The following is a 9,531-nucleotide window of genomic DNA, read 5'->3' as shown; positions in this document are numbered from 1 at the left end:
AATGAAAATAAATAAAATACGAAATCCCACCTGAGGTTGTTGAGAGGCTCAGGCGAGTGACTACGTGAAGTACTTGGAGGAGCGCCTGGCACTGTGTCCACACTCGGCAGAGGCTGCCGGTCGTGGGACTTGCACGTTGTGCCTTGCTTCCTCAGCCTTTACAAACTGCTGGGGACAGGAACCATGTCCCGAGTACCCATGATCCTTAGCACCTCACACCCCTTACACTTCACTCATAACAGATGCGGAACGCGTCTTAAATGGATCTGATCTGCAGATTTTCATAGATTGTCCTTTCAACGCGCTTACGCTATTCGTCCTTCTTTTAAATGCAGGAGCTGGAGTTTTGGTTTTACTCCAATCACAAAAGACAGAACAAGAAGAAAAAGGGTAGATGAAGACCGGCAGCTGGTCAAGCAAAAGTTCAGGTTAACAGGCCTGGCCCCAGGCAGAGGGGCAGGTGGAAGTGAGTCCCTACAGCAGACTAAGCCAGGCTGCTCTCTCCTCGCTGGGATCTGGGGCCCCGGCCTGCTGTGCCAGGTGTGCTGTCATCCATCCTGGTCTCCCGCGTGGATGCCAGGGGCTCGGGCACTTGGGCCTTCCTCTGCTACCTTCTCAGACGCATCAGCAGGGAGCTGGATTGGACGTGGAGCAACTGGGACTCAATCCGGCACTTCTATATGGCATGCCATCCTGGCAGGCAGCGCCTGGTGGCTTAACCCTCTGCGCGAAGGTGCAGGCCCCGGTTCATCCAAGTTTCTGCATGGGTCAGAATTTCCTTCCTTTGTCGGGCTGAGCATTGCACTGTACATACTACGCTTCGACCTTTGAGCTATTGTGAACAAAGCTTGGGTGTGCAAAGCCCTGTCCAAGCTCCCGCTCTCATTCCTTTTGGATGTACAGCCAGAAGCGGGGCAGCGGGGCTGCTGGCTCACGGGGAAACGGTTTCCTTGTTTTCAGGAACCACCACACTACTTTGCACAGCAGCTGCCTACGGTTTTGTATGGCCCCATCAGCAGCGCCTGAGGGTCCATGAAACCACTGATTTTATAACCAGCAATTTTCCTGATTACAGTGCATGTTCACTGTAGCACATTTTAGGAAAATCCAAGACAGCAAAATGAGGAAATTAAAATTCCCTCTCCTAAGCACGGAGACACGACCGGAATTCGTGTTGTTCCCCACAGACAGGCGAGAGATCGCTTCCCTTGGGGCGAACCCGTCCCCACGGTCCTAGACTGGCAATGACGCCTGCCTGGCCGGACCCCGGCTCAGAGCGCCCGGGCCTGGCCGCCCCCACGACCCTCACCCTCTGTCACGGACACGCGGTGGCGCTGGCCTCGAAGCCCTGCCCCCCAGGGAGGGACACAAGCGCGACAGGAGGCTGTCACGTTCGCTACGGGTCTGTTGGCTCATCTTTAAAGCCCTCTTAGGGCTGAGAAAAGCCTGGGCGAAAGCTGGAGGGACAGACTCTACAAACGCACCATCCACCGCTTCCTTTTCAGATCAAAGAGCCCTTGAAGCCATCCCTCAAGGACAGGCACTCCCACCAAGCAAAGACCTGGAGAAACCCCGCCTCCCTTTACTTTCCCAACCTCCCATTGGTCGATTCTGTCGTCAATCCGTCATGTTTCCCCGCTCTCTGCCTATCAGCGCCGCTCTCCGTGTCTCAGCTCGTGTTCTCATTGGTTCTTCCCGCGGTCGTTCTACCCGGACGTTCCAGAGACAGCCACTGGGAGTCGCTGGATTGGGGTTTTAAAAAACGCCGGCGATGGAGTGGGCGGAGCGGGCGATTTGAACCGGAGGTGCCGCAGCCTACGCCGGAGTACCGACTCCTAGAGCCACACGGGCGGCTCGGGCGGTTGTCCGGTTCCCTGCGGGCGCCAGCCTTCCCCCCCGGGGCCGGGAGGTCCGAGCAGAAGCCTCGGGGCCGGAGGCGGCCCGCCATGGGCCCGCGCCGCCGGAGCCGCAAGCCGGAGGTCCCGAGGAGGCGCAGCCCGAGCCCGACCCGCAGCCCCCGCCGGCGGAGCGTCTCCTTAGGTAACCGGCCGCGGCCCTTCCCTGGGGGACGCGGCGGGGGTGCCGTCCACGCGAGGTCTCGGCGCCACTCCGGGCCCGCTCTACGGCTCACGGGACGCAGGCGCAGACGGGCCGGGTGCCCTGGGCACGGCCACGCGCGCGCGCTCGTGCACGCTCTGGACCCGAGTTTGTCCACTTTGAGCGAGGCTACGTCAGGCCTTGAACCGCGCCCGCCCCGACCCCGTCCGGACGGCGTGACCCCCAGTTGCTGGAGTGTGCGCTGGGGCGGGGTGGGGGGCTCGGGACCCTGCAGCGGGCCGTGGCGCGGGTCTGTCCTACACGTGCTGGCGACAGCAGCTTTCCCTCTTCTCCAACTTGCTGCATAGCCAGGAGCAGGGTGGGACACGTGTGTAGAGGTTACTGCCTTTTAGGACGTGGTGCTGTGAGAGTGGGACATTCTTCCCTGAGACCGGAGTGCTTAGTCCTGAGTGCTCCTTAATCCTGACAGTCCCGCAGTCGGAACCTTAGGTAGACTACTATGTCCTGCACGTGGTCAAGTCCGTGTCCGCCTTTTTCAAATTCTCACCTTTTATTACTTAGTGTATGGCATTAGTGAGGCCCTGAGACTAACTGTAAGAGCAAGGGTTTTGCCCGTTTTTGTCTTGTTGGGAATTGTATTTATTTATTTAAGAATGTATCTATTTGCAAGGCAGAGTGACAGAGGAGGAGAAGCAGAGAAAGAGGTATATTGATTCCACTCACTGGTTCACTCCCCAAGTGGCTGCAACAGACAGGGCTGGGCCAGGGTGAACTGGCCTGGAACTCCATCCGGGTCGTCCTCCTGGGCTGCAGCCACCTAAGCACTTGGGCCATCATCGTCTGCCTTCCAGGAGCCTTGGCAGGGAGCTGGATCGGAAGTGGAGCAGCTGGGGCTGGAACAGTGCCCTGATGGGATGCTGACGGCCCTTGTTTGTAATTTTAATGGGAATATCAGGTGTGATGTTTGCTTTTGCTGTCCAATGTAAAAAATGCCTCTTCTACTCCTGGTTAAATGGAAACTTTTAGCTCAAGTGGGCACCCAACAACACTGCCCTTGTCTGATAGCCTTGCTTTTTCGTTCTCCACGTTGGCAGTTCCATTTCTTCCTCTCCAGCTTCCTGCAGCACCACCCTTCCACTGTTCGCTGACAGTGGCCCCGCTGGAGTGTCCTGCTTTTCTGTCAAAAGCCACTCCTGGGGTCAGCGCTGTGGTGTAGCAGGCTAAGCCTCTGCCTGCAGTGTGGTATCCCGTATGGCCGTCAGTTCATGTTCCAGCTGCTCCACTTCCCATCCGGCTCTCTGCTGTGGCCTGGGAGAGCAGTGGAGGATGGCCCAAGTCCTTGGGCCCCTGCACCCGCGTGGGAGACCCTAAAGAAGCTCCCGGTTCCTGGCTTTGGATTGGCCCTGCTCTGGCCATTGCAGCCATTTGGGAGTGAACCAGCAGCTGGAAGACCTTTCTCTGTCTCTTACTCTCTCTGGCTCTCAAATTAGTAAAATCTTTGTATATGTATATTTAAAAAGCCACAGCTCCCATCCATATGCACCTGCAGAGGGTCTTTCTGTTGTCTTCTCCTGCGCTTAAAATTAAACCCAGACTCACATTGGCTTTGGCGGATCTGCTCTAGTGTTTGCAATCTGAAGGACAAGGGCAGGGGGGTGGGCATTTGGCGCGGTGGTTAGAGACGGAGCTTGCGTCCCACATCAGAGTGCCTGGGGCCCAGAGTCTCAGCTCTGCTTTTGATTCCACCTTCCTGTTAACATGCACCTTGGGAGGCAGCCCGTGACGGCGCAAGGACTTGGTCCCTGCCATCCATGAGGGAGACCTGGATGGAGGTCCAGGCTGCTGGCTTTGGTCTGGCCCAGCCCTGGGCTGCTGTGGACATTTGGGGAATGAACCAGCAAAGAAAGTTAAAGGACAGAGGGAGTCTGCCTCCCCTTCCTGTCGCTGCCTTGCAGATAAGTGAACCTTGAAGAGCAGGTGTTTCCCTGACGCCGCGTTTCCAGTCTTCCTGGCGCCGGGATCCCTCCACTTCCTGTAACGGCTGCCCTTGTAGAGAGGCTTGTTTAGTGTCCACCCACTGTGTCTGTTCCCCATCTCCCAGCCACCCTTGCACCCATTCCGCTCTGACCCCAGAGCCGCTCCCCTCCGGTCGCTGTCCCCAGCTGCACTGACGACGCTGCCAGGGCTAATCCACACCTCTGTGCCTTCCTCACCCAGCCCCTCAGAGCCCTGCGACACCCTGCTCCTGGCTGCCCGGCCGGCCCTGCGCACGCTCTGGCGGTTCCCAGTGTCCTCCACGCTGGTGCCGCCCTCTGCGGCTCCTTGACCGTGGCCAGCAGGGCTGCCTTCCCTTTCTGCCTCCTCCCCGGGCGCCCGTGGCTGCTGTCAGACTTCTCCCGCACCCTGTGCTGCTGCCTTCCTACCTGAGTGCCCTGGGCGAGTCACACACATCCCAGCCCCGACGCCTGCAGCCCCTTGTCCAGTTGCCCCGTTTTGGTAAATGGCACCGCCACCCACCCAGGGTTCAAGCCAGAAGCAGGGAGACGTTCTTTTCTGTCACCCCCATATCCAATCCAAAGGCAAGTTCAAGCAGTTCTGCCTGCGCACTGCGTCTGTCATCACCCCACTTGTCTCCATCTCCGCCCCGAGCAGCCCAGGGCAAGCCGGCAGCCACCACGTGGGAGCCTGCTGACCACTGCTCTGCTCCATCCACCCCTCTGCAGCTCTCCGCACACGGCGCCAGAGGGTCTTATTTTTATTTTTTAAGATTTTATTTATTTATTTGAGGGGTAGAGCTACAGACAGAGAGAGGGAGAGACAGAGAAAGAGGTCTTCCTTCTGCTGATTCACTCCCCAAATGGCCGCAATGGCCGGAGCTGCGCCTATCTAAAGCCAGGAGCCCGGAGCTGCTTCCAGGTCTCCCACATGGGTGCAGGGGCCCAAGGACTTGGGCCATCTTCTACTGCTTTCCCAGGCCACAGAAGAGAGCTGGATTGGAAGAGGAGCAGCCGGGACTAGAACCGGCGCCCATATGGGATGCCAGCACTGCAGGCAGAGGATTAACCTACTGCACCTCAGTGCCAGCCCCTGAGAGGATCTTTAACCCGGAAGTAGATCAGCTTTTCCTCTCTCTTCCTGAACACTTTCCCTGGCTTCCGGTCACTTTAGGATTAAATCCCAGCTCCTTATGTTGGCGTTTCAAGACCCAGCTGCTGCATGTTCTGATTTGTGAAATTCATTTGAAAGACAGAGCTGTCATCCACTGGTTCACTCCCCAAATACCTGCAAGGGCGGGGGCTGGGCCAGGTCGAAGCCAGGAGCAGGAAACTTAATCCAGACCTCCCTCATGGGTGGCAGGGACCTACCCCTTGAGCCATCACCCACTGCCTTCCAGGGTGCCAGGCTCAGGTGCGGAGCTGGGACTTGAACCCCAGCACTGTGGTGTGGCAGTGCTCTCCACACACAGCTGACTGCATCTCTGATCCCGGCTCTTCCCCGTGAGCTTTCCCTGGTCGCTTCTCACGTATTCGCATCACGGATTTCCTGTCTCGCCCCTCTGAGGTCATCGCCTGTATTTAAGGGCTCTCCTTTCTCTGCTACCTCAGATTCCTCCGGAGTGGTTTTTCTGTTGAGTTGGGTTCCTTCCGCTCGCGGTGTCCTTTCTCAGATCGTGTGGTGACCTTTCGTCGTGTCCCTCTTCACCTTGTGTGACGCCGGGCCTTGTGTGTGAAGGCTGCTGATGGGCGGTGGAGACGAGGCGGGGTCAGCCTGTGCGTCCTCCCTGTTCCTGACCCCACCCGGGTCAGCTGCCTGGCTCAAGCCCCTCTGGTGGCCTCCCCTCCCCCACCTTCTCAATGCTCTGTGTGTGCTCCCCCACCCCGCTTTCCCCTGCTGACCCCGCGCACACCTCTGCAGGCGCGGCCTCGCAGCACAGACGGCGGCGGCACGCGTGGCTGAAGGAGATGCGCAAGCTACAGAAGAGCACGGACCTGCTGCTGAGGAAGCTGCCGTTCGCCCGCGTGGTGAGCTCAGGGCGCCCCGGCCCGGCGTGGCCCCTGTCCCTCACCTTCTCCCCCTGCGGGGGCCCTTGGTCTGGACCCACACCACCTTCGCTTCTCCACAGCTCCCCCACACCTTTGAAGCTGTCTTACTCTTTGTAACAGTTGTGTGTATGGGCACTGTGAGAGCTCGGGTCCACGCCTGTGTGTTAGGGTGGAGTCAGGGTTCCATCTCCTGGGGCAGGTCTCGCTTCTTTGTGTTGGGAACCTCGGGTCTTAGCGTCTGAAACTGTCTTTGAGTATGGAAAACGGAGCGCTGTCACCCATCCCTCGTGCTTTGGTCCCTTTTGCTGCCCTGGGGGAGTGCAGCAGGCCGACTCCTGTGCCCCAGAGGCAGCCCTGCTCCGCCCCAGGCACGTCCTGAGGTTGAGGGCCAGGAAGGACCAGTGGATTCCCTGGAGACTCTTGGAGAGAGCCCAGCTCTCCGAGCCTCTCGTCTGTTACTGCCTACTCCCCCATCCCCACTCCTCCACAGGCCAGAGAAATCAGCACCAGATTCACTCGGGGTGTGGACTTCAGCTGGCAAGCCCAGGCCCTGTTGGCCCTCCAGGAGGTGAGAGGGGGCCTGGGTGCAGCTGGGGGAAGGCCGGGTGGGAGGGACTAGCGTCCTGGATCCTGGTACTTGGCCGCAGACTCGCAGGCCGCAGCTGGCCGGGATCCCGAGCAGGGCAGCCGGGTCCCCCCGAGCAGTGGGGGGCTGCAGAATTCCCAGGCAGAGCCCAGTCTCCTGCACCGTCCTCCCTAACGTGCTTCGGGCGCTGGAGACGGAGGTCAGCGGGTCCCCAAGGAAAAGCAGCCGTGCCCCCACGTCTGCCATGTCCCCTCTGCCCCCTCCTGCCCCCAGGCGGCAGAAGCGTTCCTGGTTCACCTCTTTGAGGACGCCTATCTCCTCTCCTTGCACGCCGGCCGGGTCACCCTTTTCCCAAAGGATGTGCAGCTGGCCAGGAGGATCCGAGGCATCCAGGAGGGGCTTGGCTGAGCACCGGGCCGGAGTCTCCGCCAGCCTTCCTGTGCCCGGGCGCGGCACCCCGCTCTCAGCGCCGGGAGGGCTGTCCTTGGAGGAGCTGCCTTCTCTGTGCCCAGCCCCTTGTCATCTCAGCGTTCCTGGTGCTCACGAGACTGCCTGGGGGTGTGTGGGTCACACCTTCCCGTGCAGCGTTGAATAAAGATACTTTGCTACCACGTGACGAGCCAACGGCCACACCTGTAGCAGCGCTAAGCCTCTCCGTTTCACAAGGACCCGTGGCTTCGTTTTGATGAAGAGAGATTTTTTTGCTTCTGAAAATGCCTTGTTAGGAAAAGCGATTCCTGCGTGTCAGGGATGATGGCTGGGACGGCTTTGGTGCCCATGCGTAGTAGACCCGGGCATATCGGAGGGCCGCCTGGGCCGTGCTGTTGCAGAGCTGGGGTCCGGCTGGGGTCGGTTCTTTCCAGGAGAGGGTGGCCTGGCTGGCTGTGTAGTGGGCATCGGCACGGCTCCCGGCGCCTGGACGTCGTGTCGGCAGAGGTTCCAGGGCCTTCAGCTCGTGACCCGCACATCCGACCGATGAAGCTCCTGAAGACCTCAGCTGCGCACGGGCAGGAGGGGATCCTGGCTCGTTCCTGTGCCGTGCGTTTTTCACCCCGTGTGTGTTTAATCCGCTGCTGAGAACGTGAGAGGAAGCCCGAGAAGCGCCTGAATCAGCTGCGTGGGAAAGCCCAGCCTTCCCGGCCCGCAAGCCTGCGCCCCTCAGACGGGGCTGAACATTGGTGTTCTGGTTCCTTCCAGTCCTTCCCATCAAAATCGCTCGGAAGTTCTGACTTCCAGGATTCAGCATTTTCTTATTATTTGTAAACCACAGAAGTTGAATCTTATCAATCCATGATTTTAAAGTGCTTTTCCAGTGTTTTTATGGGTGTTTTTTAAGCTTACAGCTTCTTTGCAGAGAGATAATAAAAATAATTCTGTAATGAAAAAGTTAAAGCCAAGTTACTGTTTCCAGCAGGGCAACTATGCTGTTTTCTGTAATTTAAACTCTGCATTTCCGCACTGTGTACAGGCATCCATCGTTTCAACAAGGGGACTGAAGGGTGAGATTTGCCCCCAGTGAAGCAGAGGTGAACAAAGAAACCTTGGCCTTCTGCACGGCTGAGAGCATGGGAGGTTTCTGGAGAAATGGGGTCTGCTGTGGCGAAAATGCGGAGTGCGTGGGGCTGGCTGATGAGGACACCGTGTCAGACTGGAGGGAGGCACCAGGTCTCACTGTAATCACTTCTAGCCTTTTGGAAAAGCCTCTTCCTTTGGTGTGATGTCGTACCCGTGCTGGTGTGCCATACCCGTGTTGGCATGACATCATATGTGCTGGCATGACACTCATACTGGTGACGTCACACATGCTGGCATGACACACCTGTGCTGGTGTGATGTCACACCCATGCTGGCATGATGTCACACCCATGCTGGCATGGCATGCCCATGCTGGCATGTCACATCTGTGCTGGTATGACACACTCATACTGGTGAGACGTCACACATGCTGGCGTGACACACCTGTGCTGGCGTGACATCACACCCATGCTGGCGTGGCATACCCGTGCTGGCATGACATCACCTGTGCTGGTATGACACTCATGCTGGCGTGACATTGTACTCATGCAGACACCGGAATGGCGCTTACCTATCTGTGATTGTCAGAATTAGTCCTCTAGTTTGTGTTGGTTTTATGTTTTTGGCTGATACTTTTTTGCCACCAGTGCGTCCCTGCGGTACACACAGGTCACACTCAAATGCCAGGCGGGAAGCTGCTCTCAGCACCACGTGGCATTTATGCAATGCTACAGGGACTTCCTTTCTGTTGGAGTCTCAAGTCCGAGGCTGGCCGCTGACAGACACTGCCCAACAAGGCGAACGGGAAGGGTAAGGTCGACGGGTGGTGAACACACCACAAGCACCCCTGAGTTCTGTCGAAGTGGGAACCGCTTTATTGAGGAAGCGTACAGGCTTATAAAGGTTATGAAGGGCATGCGCAGTAGGGGAGCCAATCAGAGAAAAGGTCACACAGGCACGGGAGGACCATGCACAGGGGCATCTTAAGTATTAGGGATCATGCACGTCCACGTGTCCGGAACTGAAGCGGACCTACCCCTGCCGGTGGTCTGATCTTAGGTCCTTAACCGCAGCAGCCGCAGACACGCCCCCCGCCAGGCGCCACGTTGTAATGGAGATTTTACGCAATGCCCAACACCTTTCGGTCATGAAGCTGGAGAATGTTACAATTTACTGTAAGTTGTGAGCAGTTACGGTTGAGTTTTGTGGTTTTTAAAAAATTAATTAATCTGAAACAGACATCTACCATCCATTGGTTCACTCCGCAAATAGGGAACTGGGCCAGGCCAAAGCCGGGAGCCGCGAGCTCAGCCCGGGTCTCCCATGCGG

The 9,531-nt window shown here is 58.0% G+C and overlaps 1 protein-coding gene across 2 annotated transcripts; it reads left to right on the top strand.

Annotated features, from left to right (window-relative positions):
- The first annotated feature begins 1,756 nt into the window (after positions 1-1,756).
- On the top strand, positions 1,757-8,079 carry CENPA (centromere protein A). Of its 2 annotated transcripts, XM_002709969.5 has the most exons (4): positions 1,763-2,040; positions 5,974-6,080; positions 6,592-6,669; positions 6,961-8,079. In XM_002709969.5, exons 1-4 carry the CDS (start codon positions 1,947-1,949, stop codon positions 7,093-7,095), a joined length of 414 nt encoding a protein of 137 aa, XP_002710015.1. In that variant the 5' UTR covers positions 1,763-1,946; the 3' UTR covers positions 7,096-8,079. The 2 variants fall into 2 exon arrangements, 1 of the variants encoding a protein (XP_002710015.1); XR_007918309.2 differs by having other exon boundaries at positions 1,757-2,040; positions 5,974-6,669; positions 7,045-8,079.
- The last annotated feature ends 1,452 nt before the right edge of the window (positions 8,080-9,531 follow it).

The sequence above is a fragment of the Oryctolagus cuniculus genome, chromosome 2 (genome assembly GCF_964237555.1).
Source record: "Oryctolagus cuniculus chromosome 2, mOryCun1.1, whole genome shotgun sequence".
NCBI classification, from domain to species: domain Eukaryota; kingdom Metazoa; phylum Chordata; class Mammalia; order Lagomorpha; family Leporidae; genus Oryctolagus; species Oryctolagus cuniculus.
The sequence above is the reverse complement of the archived record's forward strand: the minus strand, read 5'-3'. Positions and strand labels throughout refer to the sequence as shown.

Bases quoted from the DNA above. Each gene is read 5' to 3' on its own strand.
- CENPA (XM_002709969.5), top strand. From the start codon at position 1,947: ATGGGCCCGCGCCGCCGGAGCCGCAAGCCGGAGGTCCCGAGGAGGCGC. The intron at 2,041-5,973 runs GTAACCGGCCGC...ACACCTCTGCAG, and splicing joins CCGGCGGAGCGTCTCCTTAG to GCGCGGCCTCGCAGCACAGA. The intron at 6,670-6,960 runs GTGAGAGGGGGC...TCCTGCCCCCAG, and splicing joins CCCTGTTGGCCCTCCAGGAG to GCGGCAGAAGCGTTCCTGGT.